This window comes from Colletotrichum scovillei, assembly GCF_011075155.1.
Source record: "Colletotrichum scovillei strain TJNH1 chromosome Unknown Contig00009, whole genome shotgun sequence".
Classification (NCBI taxonomy): Eukaryota; Fungi; Ascomycota; class Sordariomycetes; order Glomerellales; family Glomerellaceae; genus Colletotrichum; species Colletotrichum scovillei.
Window position 1 is genome coordinate 620,605 of NW_023336267.1, and position 22,328 is coordinate 642,932.

Sequence of the window (22,328 nt, forward strand, 5' to 3'; positions counted from 1 at the left end):
GTAGCAAGAGCCAGGGGCTCGATTCATTTGACCATTGGGCCAGAAGTTGAGTGAATAGACAGATGAAGCCGTTGGAGAGTAACTATCCCAGTAAGTTGTTAACGGCGGCCTAAATCTCACTACAAAGCAAATGATGATGGGCTCCATTGCGTGAGATTTTGACCGTGAAGTAATATGACGACTCACAGTAGGATTGGAATTAGCTTTTTTCCTTGGATGGCTGAAATTCTGATCTATTTTGTCATACATACTCAGACAAGTATTATTCACTGCGGTTGCAATCGCCATACTGACATATAACGACTATGTAGAGAAGTTACACAATACTAGGAGGCATCTTGAGATTCTCACATGGAAGGGGACAATCAATTCAAACCAAAAAGTCGGAGGCTTCCTGAGGCCCCACTAATCCAACGGCCCCGTCCCCGCAACGGAGAGCTCTGACCACACCCGGCAACTCCACCGCCCGCAAATCCCTACCCCACCATGGAGAACCCCTCGGTGCTCATACCTCAGGTACGGCGAGTGACGCTTCTTCGCGACAAGAAACCCCAAACCTCCAACATCAACCATCAACACCCGCAATCAACCCACCACCACCACGACGCAATGGCAGCAACGACAACTTCCCCCTTCCCCTTCCCCAGGGAATACTCCTTCCCCCCCTTCTTCACCCGCCAAACGAACCTAACAACCCACCACGCCCAACTCGTCAAATGGTCCGACCTAATCCTCTCCTACTGCCGCCACCACCGCCTCTTCAAGCTCTCCCTCGGCGCCGCCATCCCCTCCGCCTCCTCCTCCGCACTCCCGCACGCCCTCCCGAACCACAATGACACCTCCTCCCTGATAAACGAACCCACAACATTCTCCCCCGCGACCGCAACATCCTCCGCCGCCGCCGCGCCAGAGGAGCTCTTCCACAACAAGACGCTCAACAAGCGCCTCAGCCTGGCCGACGCGCGCGAGGTCCTCGAGTTCATGCGCAAGGACGGCCGCGCCGAACCCTTACCTGCCAGCACGGACGTCTTTTGGGTTTACTGGCGCACGCCCGACGAGTGGGCCGCCGCGATCGAGGGGTGGATCGACGAGACAGCGCAAAAGGGCGTCGTGCTGACGCTGTATGAGCTTACAGAGGGCGAGAGTACCAGGGGCACAGGTGGGCACACACAACCTCTCTTCTCTTCTCTCGTAACGTGATGAACGGGCCCGTGAGCTAAGAGCGATTCCATGTGGGTACAGATTTCCACGGCCTCGATCCAGATTTACTGTCCAAAGCGCTACAAATTCTGGTCAAGCGCGGCAAGGCCCAGATCTTTGGACAAGAAGACTCGCAGGGCGTAAAGTTCTTTTGATCTCGCTCTCTATTCTACCTCCTCATGATGATATAACACGACGAGACATTGGTCTCCTTTTGCGAATCTCTAACTAGACATACCACGTTGACACATTATTCCTCGAGCCGGGTCGTAAACAAACACCAAGTCCCAAGGTCTTCACCCGAAAGCAGTACAACTCCATGCCATCGCCTATATACATGTACAATCCAAAGTTACCAACTAGCAGGCATCAAGCTGAGCGAAACGACCATCACAGGCTCTTTTGGAAAAAGTTCTTGGCGAGGTACTTGTCGTCAAAGGAGACTTGCTGCTTCATGGCGACATCCAACAGCCAGTCCGCTGCGACGATGCGTGGCTCCATATGGCCCTTGCGCGCCATCTCCTCGAACTTGGGCCAGAGGGACCGCTCGTCGGCACTATTGGAGCTGAGGAGATAGACAGGCTCTGGCGGCGCGCCTCCGTCCTCCTCTTCCGTCGTCGGCTTGATGGTCGTGCCGCTGCGCGCGCGATACAGCTTGAACATGGCTCCGTTGGCCTCAGCAATGGCTTTGTAGCTTTCGGGTCCGTTGCAGATGTTGTTCGTACAGTACACGGGGACTGTCCACAACAGCTTCCCGAGATTCGCTCTCGCACGCGAGACTGCCGTCTCGAGCTTGACACCAAACTTGGCTTCGTTTTCCTCGTCCTTTAGGAGGAAGTCGTCGGGGTCAGGAACCTCGCCTCTTTCGAGAGCCTCGTCGATGAAGTTGGACGATAGTACGGTAGGCCCTTTGGCCAGGGTTTTGAGGAACTTGACAGTCCGTACCATGTGGGGAGCGGCAAGATAGTCGCACGGCTTATCGTCTTGTACGATCATGATTCCCATGTCGCGGAGTTTTCTCTGCGACCTATTAGCCTGGCAAAAAGAAAGGAATGCAAAAGACTTACCCTCTCTGTATCCTCCTTGGACTTGGCATTGACCCATCTCGTGAAGCCCGTCAGCACGATCCTCATCTCCACGTCTGGACGTAATGATTTCCGCTTCTTGGAAGGTCTTGAATCTTCATCCTCCTCATCCACTTCCATTGCCTGGGCTGGGCTTGATGTGCGACCTCTTTCTCTGTCAATTTGATCTGCCGCACGCTTGCCACCCCATGGGCCCTGCTTATCCTTGCTGCGCTTCTTCTCCTTCTCGTACAGCGCAATATCGGGGGCGATACGCTGTAGGTTGGTCAAAGCCTTGCTTTTGGCGCTTCGGCCTCCCGTCGACACTTCCGAGGGGGTATCATTCTCCTTTCCGCGGCCGCCTTTCTTAGGGCGTATAGGCGTCATGAAGCTGTCGTCGATAGCCTCTTCACTCTTATCCTCTTGTCTGCCAATCACAACCCCTTCGGCAGGCCCATGCAAGTACGAGTTCTCCTGAGCAGCCTCAAGAATCTTGCGCTTCCGTGTCGCTTGCGGCGACAAGCCCTCTTCACCACCCGGGTAGTACGTTTCTCGCAAGCAATACTCATCAAAGAAGGTCTGTCCGATTACCTCGCCCAGATTCGTGCGAACGGGGAAGTGAGAGTACTTGGGGACAGTGACCCTCTGCATCTCACACTTGGCGTAACTCTCTTCGATCCACAGGTGGTTGACCGTCTCGATATTCCAATCCTTGGCCGCCTCATATTTCTCACTGCTGCTCCTTGCTGTGATGAGGTGTGTATTCTCGGCCTTCATCGTCTTGGTGTATGTGGCGCCGGTTGCCTTGATCAGATTTTCGAGGTATATGCGAGCATCACCGCCGTAGTTGGAGAGACAAATCTTGAGACCTTCGAATCCGGGGATGCCATTTTTGGGAACCGGGTAGTGAAGCAGACGGCGGAGCGGAGACGTCCATTCATTATGCGTTATGAGGTGGTAAAGCCATGAGAGATTGCCAATGTCCTTCCCTGACTGAGCAGCCTTGATGTACTGTTCCCCGTCACGATACTGGCAAATAAAGTAGTCGCAATCGTCGACATTGTCGACCACCTTGCCACCGCCATTGTTGATGAGTTGCTTCACAGCTTCCAGTGATCGTGGGGTAATGCTGAGATCCCTTGAAAGCATGACATCCTTGTCTCGAAATATCGTGGCTGGTTTTCTCGGGCCATCACTGAGATGGTTGGGGTTTGTTGAGGTCGCCCCGTTGAGCTGGTCGTAATTGGGAGCTTGCACTTCGCCTTGGTTCTCGTCGTGGCGAAGAATTTCGGGATTGGGGAGCAAATAGGGGCCTTCGGGTATACGTTTGCCAAGCTTGAAGCAATCTTCGAACCTAGTGTATGTGTAAGAGGTGGCTCGAAGCACAAGGACATTACAGACTTACCAGTGGGGTAAAACAATCTTGCAATTGAGGCCCTTCTCCTTGGCGATGACACATTTAGGATCTTCCGTAGTCAGAGCGCAGATATGAGTGGTCTGTCGTGTCACATCGGCGCCTTCCATGCCGCCCATAGCCAGCGTAGCACCAATGATGGTCTCCTTGTCGATTTCAGGCAGACCAGCAGTTGTGAGGATGACCTTGGAAAAGAACATGCGTGGATCGGGAGAGTATGGCCGGACCTGTGCCTGCTTGTTCTTCTTGACTGATGCCTTGATCCAGTCGGTATTGACGACTGGGATCATGAAGGCCTGGGTCTCGGTGAACTGGGGAAAGTCGATGGTGTTGGAGATGATGTGAGAAACCGCTTCGAGTCTGAGGGAGCCATCGCGTCTCGGGTCGAGAACCGTTCCGCCACGACCTTCAACAATGCCGGCATACTCGCTGATTTCTTTGGGAGCTAGGTGGGCACTCGGCACGAAGGCGAAGGTACATTCTGCGAACAAGCCCTTTGCCTGTTCAGCCATGGTGGGCAATCGGGTGAGGCATGCAATTGAGAAGAGCTAAAGAGCTGACGTGCGTCGGAGTCGATGTCAGGGCATACGCAGGACGATATCTGGAGGTTTTGCTGTCGGAGTGTTGTTTGCGCAGAAAGACCGGTGTGGGTGTAGCCTGCAGGCAATTACGAAAGGTGAAGGCGATTTTGACGCGAAATTGTTAGCGACGCGGCCGGGTTGGAGGACGCGAGGTGAGCTCGCCGTCACGTGTAGCTTCCTGGTAAGGTACATTTGCTTGGGTGTTCCCGTGGGGGTTGCGGAAGTACCGGTACTTTATCCATTAAAAGCGCGATAGGAACGCGTTCAAGGGAAGCATCCGCCAACCAGCTGGCCGTTTGCCGCAAGCCGCCCATCAGTGTAGTGACATTCTCCGGTGACATTCTTACCCCAAGCAAACTACAACCTTAATGCGACTACGATGACATTTGACACCATGGACGATGTTTCTGCAGTGAAGTCGGTCTATCAATCATGGCCTTTCGAAGTAACTGTCCAAACTCAATTGCTGCGCTCACCACCTCATGATCCCTGCTTCCATCCCACTCAGGGATAGAACCCGATTTCACTGAAATTCTTCATTGCTACAGATACTTCCAACTTGGATATACAACTCGAGGCCTTACACTCTCTTCATTACAAATGGCGCCCACCTTATAGACTCGACTTGATCAAATCGGCAGCCCGCTCGGCGATGCCATAAACGGTTGCCTGAGGGTTGGCACGCACTGTAATGGGCACAATGGAAGCATCAGCCACCCGCAAGCCACGGATTCCATGCACCCGAAGCTTCTCATCTACCACTCCACCAAGCTCCCTAGGCATCATGGAGCAAGTACCCGTGAAATGATGAGCGCCAACTGCTGTCTTACGCACAAACTCTTTGGCTTCGTCGAGGTCTGTCAAGGCGTTGGCAGGGTTGCGCTTTCCGCTCGGCTTCAGTTGACTGCGGAGCGGCTCGCTTGCGGCGATCTTCTCCAGGAGCTGGATATGTCTGGCCAGAACCTCGACGTCGAATGGGTGCGATAGGTACGCGGGGTCGATGGCGACCGCGGGTGATTCAAGGGACGCAGAAGTGATGTGACTTGACCCTCGCGACAGGGGATGAGCGAGGAGCAGCGCTATTGTGAAGTACTTCTCTTCGCCAGGCGGCGGTGCTGCCATAGTTCCGTCTCCGCTGAACAATGCGAATCCCGGCAACGACAGATAGTACCCCGACGGTTCCGAAGACGACGTCAAGACGGATCGCACGTATCCCTCGAGGGCCTTTGTGAACTCCGGCGTCGCGCTTGTTTTGGGGCCGCTCAGCTTGTCAAGAAGTTGGGTGACATCCTCGCCAGCGGGCAGAGGAAGCTGTGCAGTCGCTACAGTGCCGCTCCTCGAGAACGGCCCAGTGCCCTTACCATACGCCTCCATCGCAGCTCCGACAGCAGCCGGTTCCTGACGAATAATGCCATCCATGGTATCGAGCTCTGGGAGGGCCTCAAAGCTTGCACCGACCATGACGTGGTTCTGCAGGTTTTCACCGACATGCGGGTTGTCAAGAACGACCTCGATGCCGAGTTTACGGAGAAGCTCCCCACTTCCAACACCGGAAAGCTCAAGAATCCGTGGCGAGTTGAGGGTGCCAGCAGTCAAGACAACCTCCTTCTGTGCCTTTGCTGTTGTTGTCTCTCCATCCTTGGTGTATTGAACGCCATCGGCAACAATTTCGCCAGCCTCTGATCTGAAGACGATCTTCTCTACCAACGCTCCGGTCACAACCGTCAAGTTGGTTCTAGACTTTGCCGACTGTAGATACGCGCTGCCGGCGTAACTCCTCTGCTTTGTCTCCGGGTCTATAGTGTCCGGTGTGAGACTGCTGCCGACTCCCTGCCCACTCAAGGGGTCACAAGAATCGGGGAAGCCTAGACTACGGATCGTATCTTGCCAGATTTTGGGCCAGAAAGACTCGACGTTGTCCGGCAGAGACAACTTCAGTGGCCCTGTGCCCTCACCAGAAGCGATGGAGTAGGCCTTCTTGGAGGCTTCATTGAACGTAGGCCAGTCCCAGCTGGGGTTGCCCAAGCTGGCCCACGCCTCAACGTTGGACCGGGTGGTGATAGTAAAGGAGAGGCCATTGAGTGCACCTGAGCCACCAAGGAGACGACCTTGAGGGACAGCAATCTCACGACCACCTAGGCCATCCTGCAAGCGATTCACTATCAGTAAAGCGGACTCCCAGAAAGCAGCTGCTGGTCTGAGAAACACTTACTTGGGGCACCGTTCGGAACTGCCAGTCAGAGGGCGTTTTGACAAGACTGGGACCCAGTGCGGGAATATTGACTCGAGGGTCTGCCGTTTGGTCTTCGCCCGCTTCGAGCACTAGGACCTGGACATTTGGGATCTCGGAAAGACGAGTGGCAACTACTAAGCCGGCGACGCCGCCACCCACGATGATAAAGTCGTATTTTGCAGCCATTTTGAGAGACGGTATGATGAGTAACGCGATACGAGTGATTCTGCAAGAGCAAAAGACTTCGTTGGAACTTCGGTGACTGTTAAATCATGGCAGGTTTCCGAGCCCGAGACGTCTAAGATTGTGTAGGATTGCGGCAAAGCATTAGTCGCCGTAGCGCCGAGCGCCCATCCGGCATCTCCCCCGCGGGCGGCCGTATTGCACCAACATACGACACTGAGCCGGCCAACCGTTTCCGGTACCGTTCAAGCAGGTTCCACTGCAGGGTTGCATCCTTACGACTTTGTTTCTGCATCAGGGGTATGACAGTTTGGGACGCAGACCCTCTCACTTCCCTGGACCCCCGGTCAACGACCGTCAAGGGACAACCCGGTCGGTTTCCGGATATCAAGGTTATCGGGATGACCCATGATCACCGCGGCGCGATATTCAACTATGTACCTTTGATCAACGAGTACGGCCTCTGGGATGGAATGGCAGACGTTACGATGCGTGCTGGTTTACATCCCAGTTATTGGACACTAGTCAGTTCCTGTGGCATGCTGTTACCCCTCAGGTAACTCACGACAGATTGTCGAGGGATGGACTGGACCCAGCCGAGGATGGCACTAGGCATCATGTCGGGTTTCGATGACTGCTCGACTGGCGGATGTTTATCGATTCCGGACTCAGGACGAGTTATCGGTGGTAGACTTCAAGAGAAGAGCGCCTCGAGGTGGATGTAAGTGACCAAGTGCAACACACAAACTTCATCATGAGTGTTCTTCTCGATTCAAGCTACCAGGCCGTCCTGTTCTACGTCCTTGGCCTCCTTTGCGGCGTCGCCGTTCACTTGGGTATTTTTATTCACGGAGAATGGCATGTACAGGCTCCTCAAATTGCTCTGGGTCACTTCTGGCTGTTCTCTTGTTTCGTGGCTCTCAGCCGTTACTACAAGGGCTCAGTTGTTGGTGATCTATGCCACTCTCTCTTGACACTATCAGCTGGGTACTTGCCTGGACTTTTTACCAGTATCATCCTCTACAGATCCTACTTCCATCGTTTGTCAACTGCTGGCTTCAAAGGACCATGGTACGCCCGAGTCACCAAGCTGTGGCACGTCTGGGCCTGCAGAGGCTGCAAAAATCATCTGCTCTTGGAAGATTTACACGAGCAGTATGGAGACTTCGTGAGGACAGGTAAGTGGTCATCCGAAACAAGCTTGTCTGAACCATCTGTTGATAGGTTAGCCAGGCCCCAGTGAAATCACTGTTTTCCACCCAGGAGTCTTCATGGCTGTAGATGGTCCCCGGTCTGAATGCATCAAGTCTGAGTGGTACGACATTCTGCACCCCGATCGTGCGCTTGTGACAACACGCATCAAGCCCATTCATGCTGCCAGACGGCGTGAATGGAACCGTGGATTTTCGGCACAAGGTATTTACCCCATAGATCTTCGGAATCATGAGCCTATCTCTAACGAGCCGTACCGCACAACAGCCCTTGTTCAACACGAGTCAAAGATTCTCAAGTATATTGAGCAGCTGGACGTCTGCATCGAGGCGGATGCCAAAGCACACGTTGCTTCGGAAGTGCGGAACCTGTTCTTTTGGTTCGGGTTTGATGTCATGGGAGATTTTGTCTTCAGTAAGTCGTTTGATATGCTGCACCAGCAGCAGTGGCACCACATCATCGTGCGGCTGCAGCGTGCTCTCTCGCTGCTTGGACCGTTCAGCCCTGCTCCATGGCTCATCCAGGTCGGCTTCAAGCTGGGACCGCGAATCAGCGTTCTCAAGGACTGGTTCGACATGGTCGCCTGGTGTGAGCAACAGATGCGTGTTAGACTTGATGAAGGAACTCCTAAGCCAGCCGTTCCTGATCTCGCCTACTACTTGATGGAGCTGAACGACGGCCAGACTGAGCTCAAGGATCGTTTGCCGTGGCTTTATGGCGACAGCTTGCTCGCAATTGTTGCTGGAAGGCAAGTCGATTCCTCCAAGCTCGTGGACGCTCACTTATTGACAAACATACAGCGAGCCGACGGCTGCTGCCTTGATTGGTATCTTCTGCGAATTGGCTAAGCACCCTGAGCACGCCGAGAAGGTCTATGAAGAATTGAGAGACGTCGACGCTACCAACCTTAAGACGCTCACGAGCCTCCCGCACCTCAATGCTGTCATCAACGAAGGTCTCCGCTTGTACCCAGCCCTTCTCACCGGCGGGGCTAGGAAGACGACGGAGAACGGGGCCACGATCGGTGGGACTTTCATCCCGCCCGACACGACAATCATTGCCCCGCGTCACGTTATATCCCGAAGTAAGTAGATTCGTAGAGGATGGTTTTCGTCAGTTCTCAGCTCACATATTATCTACAGGGGAGGATTGCTTCGAGCGCGCCAACGAATTCATCCCTGAGCGATGGAGTACGCGGCCAGAGATGATCCGCAATGTTGCAGCTTTTGCGCCATTTGGAACAGGTATGGCGACCTTTGTCTTTTGTCTGCTATCTGATAGCTTTTGGTCGACTAATCCGTCTACTGCAGGCCACCACAGCTGTCTTGGTCGTTTCCTGGCCACCGACACTATGAGATTTGTTGTTGCCAGACTTGTGAAGAAGTACCATTTCCGCCTCGCACCAGGAGAGACGGGCAACCGCGTCTTTGACGACGTGAGGGATCAGTTCACCTCCAATCCGGGTCCCCTGTCGCTGTGTTTCGAGTTAAGGTGATCATGCTATGTTTAGACAAAATAAGTATGTAGTCACTTAGAGTTTAGCCAAGGCACCAAGAAGTAAATCGTATCATTTTTCGTTTTTCCTTCATAGTATTCAACAAATGTATCTCCAATGCCGAGGCCCTGATTATTCATACGTAAGAACATTGATATATTGGGCTATCTCTGGGCGAACATGGTGAACAATGTACGAGGTTGCTATCGTCTATTCCGGAGCTATCTCAAGCAAGGCTAGTGTATGGCCAGCCATTGATACCGCTGGTCAGCAGCTGACCAGATTGGATCGCGCCGGTACCCTTTTTGAGCTCTTCGACGTCCCAGTTGGCCCAAACCGTACGACCATTGAGGAACGCCGCCTCGGGACTTGCCAGCCACACCGTGAAGTGGGCAGGGAGTTGGACTGCAAGCCAGCGCGCGGGATGTCAGCACCTAATTCGGCCCGCTAGAGCTGCAACGGGAAGGAGAAGCAGGGGATTGATGAAGGGGGGGGAGAGGAAGCGAGTGGAGGGGAGTGTCGGGACGGAGAGGGAAATCTGGGCAGATGGATGGACAGGGGAGGGAAGGGTCGTAGCCTAGTATGAAAAAGACAATGGAACTGCACCTTTATCCATGGGGAGAGCTTCGGCCTTGGCGCCACTCTTGGTGAAGATGTCGGTCTCGACCATGCCCGGGTGAAGGGTTACCGCGAAGATGTTCGGGTTTTCCGCCGCTAGGAACTCGATGATTTTCGTTTGGGCTAGCTTGGACGCCATGTAGGCGGACAGACCAGGCAAGGCGACTGCCGGCAACGCCGTTGTGCCGGTAGTGAGTGCGACGATGGACGCATGCGAAGGGTTCGCCGTGGGGAGGAACACCTTGGTGACGAGGTATGTTCCTTTGGTGTTTGTCTGTCAGGTAGGTGTAAGTGCTCGGGCCCTCTCATTCACTTTCACTCCCTGTCTCTCTCTATCTCTTCCTCGCTGTCAACTTGTGTGGAGAGAGAGAGAGACAGAGAACTATCTTCGTTAAGGGTAGTCTGATTTACCTCAAAACTCTGCCACCAGTCATCGGTAGCCGACCCCGCGACGGGCGACGGGCTGGACACATAGCCAGAGGCCAAAACAAGAATATCCCACTTGCCGATCGCGGCTGCCACCTTGATCAACGTCTGTTCGTCAGTGATGTCCACGGCGTGAACATCACTCTGCACAGACGACGGCAAGGAGGCGGCCGTCTCGGCTATGGCGGCCTCTGTGCGGCCCAGGAGACTGACTCGAGCGGCCCCGGCAGCAGCAAAGGCCAGGGCGGTCTCTCGGCCGATTCCACTACCCTATCAAGAGAAGGACAAAGCGTCAATAGAGAGGTTCCTAGGTAAGTAAGGTACCCGTGCGGATATATTGCGGACACAGAACTGGCGCGATATAGAGTTGTGACGGGGGAGGGCCAAAAGCTCCGATCTTTTTGGATCATGGCCAGGCATATTTGGAGGCGAGAGGTCATCACAGAGCGGCCGTGGATGGGGGCTGGGCGAGGGTCGATGTTCACAACCAGGGGAAAGGAAGAGAAAATTGTATATCGTGGAACTTACCGCGCCTGCCACGATGACCGTCTTCCCCGCCGCGCTGAGCTCCGGGCGGGAGGGCGAGATAGCCTCGTAGGTGTCGTTGCGCCATGTCGGCGTGACGGAGGGCAGAGGGGGTTGCATCTTGACTCTTTTGAGCGATATTGGATTGGGATACCGAGAAGAAGGAGAAACGGTCGAGCCGAGAACGGGAATATGTAGCGTCAGCCTTGGAAGTGGCGAGATACAAGATTTCAGCGAAGCCAGAGAGCGATGCTGGATGTATGGATAGATTGAGTGAAGCGTGGGGTAAGTAACGGGAATGCCAGAAACAGTCTCGAGCTATCGCGAGCTAGGCCCTGTCTTTTTATCCCCCCTCTCTCCCTCATTGAGCTGAGCTAAGACTCAAAAGTTCGGGACTTTGTTTACAAACTCCGTGATATGCAGCGTTGCGGCGCAGCTCGCACCGTTGAAGACGCCATGGCTCTGACTGACCGGTTGGTTGGTTGGACGGCGATGTTGCCTGCTCACCTTCTGATGAAGGATGCAGATAGCTGACCGGTAGACAAGCTACTCAGTAAGAACAGGCGTCGCATCCACCGGCTAGTCGGGGACTTTGGTGAAACCTGAGATGAGCAACGAACTGACACCTGTGCCTTGCATAATTACCGGAAGCGGGATAAACGTAAGCCTCGTTGCAACATCACCATGGCCGTCAAGGTAAGGCAACGTATGCACGCTTTCCCCCTGGTAGAAGGTGTAGACTGCCAGACAACCCCCGTGGTGGGAAGCATTGCATCCAAACGGGTTAACAAATGCGCGGCGCAGCGGTGGGTGGCAGGTGCAGCTTTGCTGAAGACAGTCTTCGTCTTTCACATGGTTGCTTTTGTGGTTTCTGTGGGACTCGGTCTGCTATGTATGGCCCGTTGACAAGGGTCTCTGAAAGTTTGATATATCAACTTGCAGAAACTCCACTTTGAAACTCCCCCCACACCTCGAGACTCTTGAATAGACTGGGGAACGGTTGGACCCCTGCAATGAAAATGGTAGAGCGGGGAGGCCAAGTCTTCTCAGAGTCCCATCATACCATGGGGAGGGGGGGACCCTCGTTAGACCGGACAAGACTTTGGGACTGGTAAGTTGTAACTTGGCAAACCCTTGAGGGTTAATGAGGCTGTGGAGTTTCTCTATCACGTACATGACGAGTTCCCGATCACATCTGAGAAGAGGACAGTCATGTGGGAAGAGCATGGTTCCCTATCGATATTACCCACACGTGCAGCAACACCAGGCGGGTGGTTGGTCCTAAAAGACGACGACTGCCACGAACCATTGTCTATTACTGTTCAACTATCGCTACTTGCAAGCCTGCACAGTAACCAGAAAGTGGTAAGTGTTAGAGTGTGAGTGGGGAGGAATGGGATGAAAGAATGCAGTGTCATGCAAGCGCGGAAGTTCAGAACACTCCTACTGAATCATGCCATCCCATCTTGTCTCCCTTCGATCAGATGAGCAGAAGCCTCGCCAGGCAGGCTTACCTACTGGGTTACGTGCAGGAGGAGGAGCCGAAGAGGGAGGGAAGCATGGTTCGGCAAAGTAGTGCAAAGTACATTCTGTCATACTTACATGGCCATTCCTCACTCTCATTCTCAAACTAGTATCAAAGTGGCCGGCAGACACACCAATAAGCTGGGAACTACCGCAGAGTAGGGTGACATCGACTTGTGTCTCATCGTCTAGCTCACCCTTTCGTCCACTTCTTTTTTGGGGATTCCTGGCCGTGATTGATAGACGCGGGAACCACGTTTCGTCTTTGTGGGATGAGAGTTAAAGAGAGTGTGGGAGAGAGAAGAAGAAGAAGAAGAAGAAGCCAAGGCAGGGTGGCGGCATGGCACCCGGCGGCTTCTCGATGCGATGAGCGTCGTTCCCGCACCCCCCATAAGAGATGAAGGCATCCCCCGCGCGTGCTGTGCCGCGAGGGCGGATGTCTATCGGGCTGGTATCCGGAAACTCTCTCTCACTGCTTGTTGGCATCCGAAGCTAAGGCAGTAGACCAAACTGACTGGACCCAATCGCATTTCACACTTTGAAGAGCAGAATCACATTTCGTCCATCATGCCTGGTGCCGGTTCAAGAGGCATTAGCCTCTTAGTATGGATTGTTGTCTTTACCGTTGTTGATGCCTCGTTTTTATGTCTGCGAGCTTGGTCAGCGAGGGTGATGAGGAGATCATTCTATTGGGATGATGGAATGATCATCTTCGCCTTTGTAAGTCCATCACTCCTACCTTCTCTGACACAGGACTGACCATGGCAGGCCAACATTGTTGCGCTAGAGGGCGTTGTCATTTGGGCCATTTACAATGGCTTGGGCAAACACACCAATGAGTTGACTCTGGACGAGTATGCTGTTCAGTTCAAGGTAAGTTAGACATCTCGTCTCATATACTGACTTCACATCCCTAACACTTGCTTTCTTACAGCTCATCCTCGCCAGTGGTGTTACATGGCTCTTGGGAACCGTCTTCATCAAGATGGCCATCCTGTGGCTGTACACCAGAATCTTCTCCACGCAAAAGTTCAAGCGCTGGTCGCATATACTCATGGGCGTGACGGGCGCCTACGGTGTCGCGTTTCTCATTCTCTTCATGAGTAGATGCTCGCCAATGTCTCAGCAGTGGGCACCGGTAGAAGGTGGCCACTGCCGTGATATCACCGTCGACCAGCTCGTCTCGGTGACGATCAACATCGTCGTCGACATCGCTATGACTGCGCTGCCGATGCCGGCGCTTTGGGGTCTTCAGATGCCCCTTAGGAACAAGATCGCTGTCAGTGCCATGTTTGGCATGGGTTTTGCGTAAGTTGTCTCCTTCTATTCTTTCTACAGAGCCCTAGGCAGTAGCTAACTTTTACATTCCAGAACAATCGCAATCATGATTTGGCGTCTAGTCAACACGGTCACCACCATCGGCGACCTCGACTTCGTCTACAACCTGCACGACATCGGCCTCGTCAGTCTCCTCGAGCTCTGGATCGGGATCATCATCGCATGTCTGCCGACCCTGGGTCCTCTCTTCAAGACCTATGTCAAGCCGGCCGTCTCCAAATTCGGCTCCAAGCTGACAAACCCGTCAACGGACAAGGGCGGCCAGATCAACCTCAAGGACTTGACGAGCAGCAGCGGCGGCCACAGCATCCGCCACCCCCGTCGAACGTACGACAAACTTGGCGACAATACCTCCGTTGTGGACCTCGAGCGTGCCGAGCTGACGACAAAGTGTCAGTTCTCGCCAGGAGCCGAGGCCCCCAGAGGTAGCAGGCCCGTCATCTATGTTCATCAGGACATTGCGTCGCAGGAGACTTGGAAGCGAGGGGCGCAGGCTTGAGTCCGGAGACTGGGATCGGGGGTTAGGGAAGGAAACGGGGAGTTACGGCCGATGGATGAAATTTATTCGAGATATGAGATATGTACACTTCTTGACGTACCATTTTACTTTGTAACTATATAGTGTTCCTTTGTGTCTTCACTTATCACAATATTTCCTCATTAATCACTAAGGGAAATATTCGAACCTTCGCATTACACCTTGAAGTTAAGCAGCCTCGGGAGCGTCTCATACATAGTGTTTGCACCTGCAGACATCGTACACACTCTGGAGAGACTTCCGGGAGATTTTCCAATAAATCAGGGCTTCACAATTACTTGCAGCCAGACCTCCCTGGGTGTCCGTGTCGATCACTCCTCCTCGGAAAGCGGCACGCCTGACTCTTACTCGCCCAGGAACGCCCAGACAGCGTTCCTGACCAGAGACATGGGAATCCCGGGAATCCACGAGAAGGGTAGAGTTGGGAGTTGGGACGACAACAACATCGACCCAGCTCCGCGGCGAGGGGAGGGAATGGGGGACAATCTGTATCACACTATCTGCCATACGCCGAGCCCCATCCCGCCGGTAGTGGGCAGCCAAGTTCATCAAAGGACGAAGGACAAGACCAAGACCAAGACCCTCTTCGTGTTCAGTGGCTGATTACTGGTTCCGGCAAGGAAGAAGCTTTTGGTTCTCACGCCTTTTAGAGTTACACGCGTGGGGACAGACTGGAGTCAGGTCGGATAAGGTAACGGGAACTCACAGACGAGGTTCGCGAGCCTTTTTTCTTCAGAGTTTACATCCGAGCACCTTGCGAGAACGACTGGACCCAAGTAAGGGTAGAACGTATCCACATAAAAGTGTACCTGCCTCTTTAATATAACGTTAAACTCTCATTCGCTGCGTGGTCAACACACCGTACACACGTGAGGTTTCGTGAGACCTGGAATATGGGTCGAGATGCAATCAACCTGCACTGCTTTCACTACTTTCACTACGACATCAACGTAGCACCACCGCTTCCCGATCTCTTATGGATCACAAGAGTCTGGATCGAAACTCGTGTGTCACTAGATGTATACATAGCCCAATATCCAGAGTCCGCGTACCGGTGGAGAGTGGAACTCAAGGGCATTAACCAAGAATTGGCATCTTTTAGACTTTCACGATGCAGCTTCGTCTTCTTCCGGTTACCAGTTTTCTTACATCCCCAGTCCAGCGGGAATGCTACGACTCTTAAACGGAAACCGCTTCAGGGAACGTTTCCTTGAGGGATCCCTTGCTTTTCACCACGACATCTGGTTTAAACTCTGGCCTCTGGTTGGCTTCGCGACCTCTTCCGCGACTTCGTCTGTGATCCGCGGCCGAGTGTGTGATTCAATATCGCGCGAGGTATATCGCTCAGCCGGAGCCGGGTATGATCGTTCAGGGGTCGCTACATATTGCATATGTATTGCCTGCCGTTCAAGTCACAGCCATGGAGTGAACCGTCTCTCCGCGAGATCCCTCCAAAGTCCCATCTTCAAGGCTCCCGAGGCTATTGGGTCTTGAACATGCGTCCTTGACATGACCGGGGCCAGCTTCCAAGTACCGCCTAACAATTTAGACATTCGTCGATAGAGGCAAATATCCAGACTGGAAGTTGGGGGCATCCGGCATGTGTTGTGAAAGGTGGATGAGTCTGAATCATGAGAGCGGTGAATGGGTTTCGCCACGAGGCCTCTGTATCCCGAGGCCGACGATGTTGTTGATCGTGTCAACGCTCGGCGGGCCTTTATCAATGGGCCATGATCGCCCCCTTTTTTGATGTCAGGAGATGTCAAAGAGGGTCTCTCTGTGTCTGTCCTGCTTCAAACCGCAGGTGTCAAACCGAACTGTCGGATCTCAACTTTGCAGCATATTCTTCATCTACTTCTTTCTTGCTAGAAGCCAAGTTCGTTAGCAGACCGCAGGACGGGGCCCATCATATCATCATGCAGCATTCAGGCAGCCTCGGGGAGAATTGTCCCCTCACGCTCAAACACGCCTCGTTTGAAGACGAGATCACGTCGAGCAGCACAAAATCCTCTTCCTCCTGCTCCTCCTCCACTTTCACCGAGGTCCTTCGCATACCTCGTCTGATCTGGGACTTTACCGAGAGCAACTTTGCCACATTCGTCGTACCCAACACGGCCTTTGGCCTCCTGGGCGGGCTCACCGGCGCGCCCCTGACCTCGGGCCACGCAGCCACGCTCTCCATCGTCCAGCGCTTCCCTCTGGTGGTGGCCTTCAACTGGTACAGCGTGCTCATCTTCGACCTGGCCAACCAGAGGGGGCCCGAATCCGTGGCCGAGGACCTCGCGAACAAGCCTTGGCGTCCCATACCGGCGGGCAAGGTGACGCCCGAGCAGACTCGAAAGGCCATGCTCGTGGCCATACCCGCCGTGCTGGCCCTGAACTACGTGCTGGACGTCTGGAAGGAGGGCGTTTTCATCCTGATCCTGACTTGGCTGTACAATGACCTCCGCGGGGGCGACGAGCTCGTCCGGGACGCCATCATCGCCGTCGCCTACTTTCTCTTCAACACGGCCTCCCTCAAGATTGCCATCAGCGGCGGGGCAGCAGCCACAGAAGCAGCAGCAGGGGCAGCAGACGACGTACGCGTACCCATCACCATCACCCACGACGGGTACGTGTGGGCGGGCATCATCAGCGCGGCCATCCTGACGACGATGCAGGTGCAGGACCTCAAAGACCAGGCGGGCGACCGCGGACGGGGCCGCGCGACGGTGCCCCTATACTTTGGCGACAGGGTCTCGCGGACGTCGCTCGCGGTGCTGGTCCCCTTCTGGTCGTGCGTGTGCGTCTACGTCTGGCACATCCGGTCGTCGTGGGCGGTGCTGCTGCCCACGTTGTCGGGAGCCATGGTCGTCGCGGCGGTGCTGCGGACGCGGACCCCGGAAACGGACGCCAGAGCGTGGAAGCTGTGGTGCCTGTGGACGGTCTGTCTGTATTCCCTGCCCCTCGTCGGTGACGGTTTCGTGTCGTTGGCGTCGCAGCACGTGGAATGAAGGGGAGCCCGGGAGGCGGGGGGACATCACCTGCAGTTTACGGAGTACGGATTCAGGTGACAGAGAGAGCAAATTGTCATTATTGTGTATGCAGAGTTTCCGTTTGAAGGAGTTGGTTGTTGGAACTTGAGAATCCTTGGAGGCTGTACGAGTCATTCGGAAGATAAGTGACAACCGTACGGGGTCTTCGTAGAGCACCGCTTCGGCTAAGAGTCGGCAGATGGACTTGGAAAGAGATGCTGCTATCTAGTATCCTTGAACCCTTGATGTGCGTGATTCTTTTTGAAGTTGGACAAGGATCACGAGTCAAGCGCTGGCAGGGAGCGGGCCGCGGGGGCCCAGGATTGCAAGCGCGGCGCCAGGGGCGTTACTTGACTTTTGCGTGTGTTTTGTAAGTAGGCTAGTACGGATAGATGAACCGTCGTAGCTCTAAACGTTTCCGTGCACAGTAAACGGTGGTTAGAGACGCCATGTAGATTGGGAAATTGACTCGTCGAAACTCCAAAGCGACTAGGAAAACCGCGCAGCGGGAGGATCACTTGGCTGCCTCCCTCCCCCCTTCTTCGTTCCTAGTGTCGTTGGCAACTAGTCGATCATCGTGGAGAGTTGTTTTTTGACTCAAGTGATTACTGATTAGTTGGATTCGACCTCGTTAACCCCCCAGGTAACAAGGTACTCAAGAAGGGTGTTGTTGCACGAGGTTGTCTTCGGCCGGACCATTGGTTTCCGTCCGGCCTCGGGTGGCGTCCGTCGACCCGGAGCACCCGGGGTACACCCTCCACGGTGCCTCCACGGTCCCATTGCTGCGCAGTGCCCACCTTTACAGGTCCTTGTAAGTTGTAACCGCACATGTTGGATGAACGGTTGACACTTGACAGGCATTAGTCCCAGTACCGCCCTCATGGTTGCGGGCGGCCGACCTCTTCAGTCTGCAGTCTGCCGAATGTGGTTTGCTGTGCAGGAACGGACAGGACGTCGTTCGTTTCCACGGGAAATCTCCCCTGCAGAGTCCCCCAGATATGCACGGCTGTTAGTCAGTTTAGTGCGGCTTTCTCAACTTCCTGCTGCCAAACCTCAGACGGGCCATGGATGACGACGGCTCATCCTTGCTTGCCAGCAACCGTTCGTGTCAGGGACAACCCCTAGATGAGAATACCGGCGATACTACCTGCCTATATTAGCTTTACATGAGTTGTGCTTGGAATCGTCGAAACCGTCTCGCCAAGTTCTAACAAACGCGTGATTAGTCCCCGCAACTCGAGACGGCGAATGGAGTTTGCCTGTAGGCGTTGGCCTTTCCGGAAGGTTGACCTTGAGGTATATTCCTATTCCCCCTCATCTTTCGGAGCCATCCATCGAATCGAACTCGCGACCTCTTGGCCCCGGCCGGCCCCTTGAGGCTTCGAAAGGAGGGACACGCGGCAACCCGTCCCCATTTTGTCCCATTCTGTCCAATCTTTCCACCGATTCTCATAGCCCTCCCGGCCCTTCTCAAGGTCTCGCAGGGTGAAGAGTCAGGCACATGCTTGGTTCACCGTTCGGGGGCCCTATCTTCTCGATAGCTTAAAAGTTTCCTTCCCACAACTGCTCGCGTGGGCGGCTAGTATTCGTGGGCCATCGTAGTCAATATTGGCATGGGTGGTAATCAAACTATCGTCAGCTTTCCTGGCTGTAACCGGTAGTCTCATTTCGTGTTGTTGATGCCTCTTGGTTCCGTCGTTCGTGACCTGCCTGTTAAATATGTAGCATCGAAGCGCTGGTGTTGCATCGTGAGAGAGGTCTCTTTCTCTCCTCACCTCCAACCTCCAGTCATTCTTTCTCGCCCTCCCTCCCTACCTCCCTCTCCTCTCACTTTGTGTGACAGCAAGTGATTGTGACCCCCTCACCTTTTCCAAAATGGTGTCTCTCCTCAGCTTGCTCGCCCTCGCGCCCGCGGCGGTCTCGGCCTTCTCCATCGGCCGGGCAGGACCGGGCGCCGGCATCCGACCGGGAGGCCCGTTCTTCGGCGGCCACGACATCGCACAGAGAGCCACGGACTGCCGCTGCTTCCCCGGCGAAGAATGCTGGCCGACGGTGGCTGAGTGGTCGGCCTTCAACACCACAGTCGGCGGCCGCCTCATCGCCACGATCCCCATCGGCGCCGTCTGCCACGACAGCACCTTTGGCGCCTACGACGAGGCCAAGTGCACCGCCCTCCAGAACAGTTGGTCCGCCTCCGAGACGCACATCCAGACTTCGTCGTCCGTCATGGCCGCCTTCTTCGCCAACCAGAGCTGCGATCCGTTCCTCGCCAAGACGGACCGCTGCGTCATCGGCACCTACGTCCAGTACGCCGTCAAGGCCGCCAGCGCCGACGACTACGCAAAGACGATCCGCTTCGCGCAGGACTACAACATCCGTCTCGTCATCCGTAACACGGGCCACGACTACCTCGGCAAGTCCACTGGTGCCGGCGCCCTCGCGCTCTGGACGCACCATCTGAAGGACATTAGCGTGCTCGACTACAAGTCCACCGCGTACACCGGCAAGGCGCTCAAGCTCGGCGCCGGCGTCCAGGCCGGTGAGGCCCAGTCCGCTGCGCACGCCCAGGGACTCGTTGTCGTGGGCGGTAACAGCCCTACCGTCGGCATCGCGGGAGGCTACACGCAGGGCGGCGGCCACGGGCCCCTCGTCTCAAAGTACGGACTCGCGGCCGACCAGGTGCTCGAGTGGGAGGTCGTCACCTCGGGCGGCAAGACGCTCGTCGCGACCCCGACTTCCAACTCGGACCTGTACTGGGCGCTTTCTGGCGGCGGTGGCGGCGTCTACGCGGCCGTCTTGTCCATGACGGTCAAGGCCTACGCCGACACCATTGTCTCGTCGGCCAACCTGACTTTCACCAACTCTGGTGTTACGGACGATGTGTTTTACGGTGCGGTGACGACCTACCTCAAGACCCTCCCCGACATTGTCGACGCCGGTGCCGTCAGCATTTGGCTCCTCGCCTCGGGCGTTTTCCAGATGCAGCCTACGACTCTGCCCAACAAGACCAAGGAAGAGCTCCAGGTTCTGCTGCAGCCTACTCTTGACGCTCTCGATACTGCCGGTATCACCTATGGTAAGTTAGAGTCCTGAGTCAGAATTGAGAGAGCAAAAGATACTAACACATGCCGCAGATTTCAACATTGGTCAGTACACCAACTTCCTGGACAGCTACAACGACATGAACCCGGAGCCCGCTGTGACCGAGTTCAACATTGGCGGCCGTCTCATGCCCCGCACCCTCGTCGCCGACGACGCCTCCGCGGCCAGCCTCATGACCGCGCTCAGAAGCATCCTGAGCAACGGCGGCATTATCTCAGGCCTCACCATCAACGTCGCCCGCGCTGCCAACGCCGTCGCCAACTCGGTGAACCCGGCCTGGCGCACCGCCCTCTTCTCCGCCGTCGTGGGAACGTGAGTTCAACCACCTACTGCTTTCACTTGAGGAAAAGCCCATTACTAACACATGTCGTGATAAAGTGCCTACAGCCGCACCGACTTCTCCACCCTCGTCTCGGGCCAGACTACGGTCACGGACACGCTCATCCCGGCCCTCAAGGCGCTGACGCCCGGCGGCGGCGCGTACCTCAACGAGGCGGACCGCAACGAGGTCGACTTCCAGTCCACGTTCTACGGCAGCGCAAACTACGCCAAGCTCAAGGCGATCAAGAAGCTCTACGACCCTTGCAGCACGTTTTACGCTCTGACGGGTGTCGGCAGCGATGATTGGGAGGTGCAGGGCGACGGCCGCCTCTGCAAGGCCGCGTGAGTTGTGAGCAGATAAAGTGTGAAGATGATGGGTAAAAGAAAAGGAGGCACTCACTTTTACTTTTTGCATTATCGCGTTTTCGTAATTTTAATACCAACATGAATTCGTTTAGTGCCTCAAAACTGGACTTCATGGAATGGCTTTCTTGCTGACGAAGTGAGATGGATGTGAAGTGAGTGAGTTGCAGTGAAGTGAGACGTTTCAACCATGTTGATCATTCTCAAGCTAATCGTCCACCAATCACGTGTGGCAAGTGAGACGGATTGAGCAATACGTTTTGCAAAGCAATCAAGCCAATCAAATCTTCTCCAGCCCCGAGCGCCGTTTGACGAAGAATATCTCGCTTACGACACCTGACTGGGGTCACATTGAGTTGATTGAGTTGATTGAGGAGAGTGACCGGAATTGCCTAATGCTCAGGCGGTAAGAACGACTCTAAGCTTAAGTGCCATTTTCTTTGACTACTATATATATATATATAACCAGTTGAGAACGTTGTGCCTAGAGGAAAGCAAGCCCCGAGTTGCGATCTATCCTGTTTTCCCATCGCATGCTAAATTCCACGTAAGGCAGGGCAAAGTCATGAGTTCGCGGATAAGCAACTACCTAGCCAACACACCTAGTACATTGCCCTCGTCACATGTCTGCCCCTTTTCCGGTTCTGCCTGCCGCCTTGCGAGTGTTATTCATGAATACTTCCTATACTCAAGACACTACCGCCGACCAGGAGGTATTGAAAGACGACTTCAAGATGCCCGATATTCCTGACCTGTACTGCGAACACCTTCAACAACCCATCGGTATCACTACCACTGGTGATACTCGGCAATTCAACGTCTCGCGCGCGTGCACTTGGCACGCCGAGGCAGCTTGTGGAAAGGCCACTTCCGGTGCCCACTGTGCTCGCTTTTATAACATATTCGACTCATGGCAGACATTATCTCTTGGTCCTCTGGGATGGTCTCTCTGGATCACAAGGCATTCATGGCGAAAAAGGGCAATATCGGCTCTTCCAGATAGCCAGAGATAATTATCACTCATGTAAGAAGTAAACTAGCTGCCACCTTCATTCCTGCACTATCACGAAATCCCGACCGGAATCTCGATAATCCCTTCGCATCCGTATTCGGTTTCCTCACCCATCATTCGGCTTGCTCGGCTCATTTTTGACGCGGCAAACACCACAAACCAATG

General features: G+C 54.6%; 8 protein-coding genes across 8 annotated transcripts; 5 read left to right on the plus strand and 3 right to left on the minus strand.

Annotated features, from left to right (window-relative positions):
* The first annotated feature begins 559 nt into the window (after positions 1-559).
* HER10_EVM0007764 (ESCRT-II complex subunit) lies at positions 560-2,712 on the plus strand. Its single transcript, XM_035477309.1, has 2 exons — positions 560-1,159; positions 1,243-2,712. Exons 1-2 carry the CDS (start codon positions 610-612, stop codon positions 1,353-1,355), a joined length of 663 nt encoding a protein of 220 aa, XP_035329647.1. The 5' UTR covers positions 560-609; the 3' UTR covers positions 1,356-2,712.
* On the minus strand, positions 1,591-4,323 carry HER10_EVM0004835 (BRCA1 C Terminus domain-containing protein; the record flags this gene model as incomplete). The annotated part of the gene is made up of 3 exons (XM_035474466.1): positions 3,670-4,323; positions 2,268-3,618; positions 1,591-2,220 (listed from the first exon to the last, which is right to left on the minus strand). The coding sequence occupies exons 1-3, from the start codon at positions 4,188-4,190 to the stop codon at positions 1,591-1,593; spliced, it is 2,502 nt and encodes an 833-aa protein (XP_035329267.1). The 5' UTR covers positions 4,191-4,323.
* Positions 4,324-4,617: 294 nt separating this feature from the next.
* HER10_EVM0000911 (cytochrome P450) lies at positions 4,618-9,382 on the plus strand (the record flags this gene model as incomplete). Its single annotated transcript, XM_035470677.1, has 6 exons — positions 4,618-7,853; positions 7,909-8,091; positions 8,155-8,635; positions 8,688-8,971; positions 9,030-9,131; positions 9,198-9,382. Exons 1-6 carry the CDS (start codon positions 7,430-7,432, stop codon positions 9,380-9,382), a joined length of 1,659 nt encoding a protein of 552 aa, XP_035328811.1. The 5' UTR covers positions 4,618-7,429.
* Positions 4,872-6,678, minus strand: HER10_EVM0009701 (GMC oxidoreductase; the record flags this gene model as incomplete). Its single annotated transcript, XM_035479181.1, has 2 exons — positions 4,872-6,404; positions 6,472-6,678. The coding sequence occupies 2 exons, from the start codon at positions 6,676-6,678 to the stop codon at positions 4,872-4,874; spliced, it is 1,740 nt and encodes a 579-aa protein (XP_035329892.1).
* A 159-nt stretch (positions 9,383-9,541) lies between the features above and the next one.
* On the minus strand, positions 9,542-11,314 carry HER10_EVM0006161 (short chain dehydrogenase). Its single transcript, XM_035475754.1, has 4 exons — positions 10,955-11,314; positions 10,412-10,696; positions 9,989-10,274; positions 9,542-9,787 (listed from the first exon to the last, which is right to left on the minus strand). The coding sequence occupies exons 1-4, from the start codon at positions 11,069-11,071 to the stop codon at positions 9,609-9,611; spliced, it is 867 nt and encodes a 288-aa protein (XP_035329431.1). The 5' UTR covers positions 11,072-11,314; the 3' UTR covers positions 9,542-9,608.
* A 1,728-nt stretch (positions 11,315-13,042) lies between these two features.
* HER10_EVM0002806 (uncharacterized protein) lies at positions 13,043-14,312 on the plus strand (the record flags this gene model as incomplete). The annotated part of the gene is made up of 4 exons (XM_035472501.1): positions 13,043-13,195; positions 13,244-13,348; positions 13,410-13,783; positions 13,847-14,312. 4 exons carry the CDS (start codon positions 13,043-13,045, stop codon positions 14,310-14,312), a joined length of 1,098 nt encoding a protein of 365 aa, XP_035329021.1.
* Positions 14,313-16,111: 1,799 nt separating this feature from the next.
* HER10_EVM0008655 (uncharacterized protein) lies at positions 16,112-17,534 on the plus strand. The gene has a single exon (XM_035478169.1). The coding sequence runs from the start codon at positions 16,268-16,270 to the stop codon at positions 17,342-17,344; it is 1,077 nt and encodes a 358-aa protein (XP_035329760.1). The 5' UTR covers positions 16,112-16,267; the 3' UTR covers positions 17,345-17,534.
* A 1,252-nt stretch (positions 17,535-18,786) lies between these two features.
* Positions 18,787-21,491, plus strand: HER10_EVM0012388 (FAD binding domain-containing protein; the record flags this gene model as incomplete). Its single annotated transcript, XM_035481784.1, has 4 exons — positions 18,787-20,441; positions 20,500-20,779; positions 20,846-21,098; positions 21,447-21,491. The coding sequence occupies exons 1-4, from the start codon at positions 19,241-19,243 to the stop codon at positions 21,489-21,491; spliced, it is 1,779 nt and encodes a 592-aa protein (XP_035330206.1). The 5' UTR covers positions 18,787-19,240.
* Positions 21,492-22,328: the final 837 nt, after the last annotated feature.

What these genes read in the sequence shown, in the direction of transcription:
- HER10_EVM0007764 (XM_035477309.1), top strand. Translation starts at nt 610, where the DNA reads ATGGCAGCAACGACAACTTCCCCCTTCCCCTTCCCCAGGGAATACTCC. An exon ending in CGAGAGTACCAGGGGCACAG is followed by an intron (nt 1,160 to 1,242) that starts GTGGGCACACAC and finishes ATGTGGGTACAG; the next exon opens with ATTTCCACGGCCTCGATCCA.
- HER10_EVM0006161 (XM_035475754.1), bottom strand. Translation starts at nt 11,071, where the DNA reads ATGCAACCCCCTCTGCCCTCCGTCACGCCGACATGGCGCAACGACACC. An exon ending in CGGTCATCGTGGCAGGCGCG is followed by an intron (nt 10,697 to 10,954) that starts GTAAGTTCCACG and finishes TTCTCTTGATAG; the next exon opens with GGTAGTGGAATCGGCCGAGA. An exon ending in AGCTCTCCCCATGGATAAAG is followed by an intron (nt 9,788 to 9,988) that starts GTGCAGTTCCAT and finishes GCTGGCTTGCAG; the next exon opens with TCCAACTCCCTGCCCACTTC.
- HER10_EVM0008655 (XM_035478169.1), top strand. Translation starts at nt 16,268, where the DNA reads ATGCAGCATTCAGGCAGCCTCGGGGAGAATTGTCCCCTCACGCTCAAA.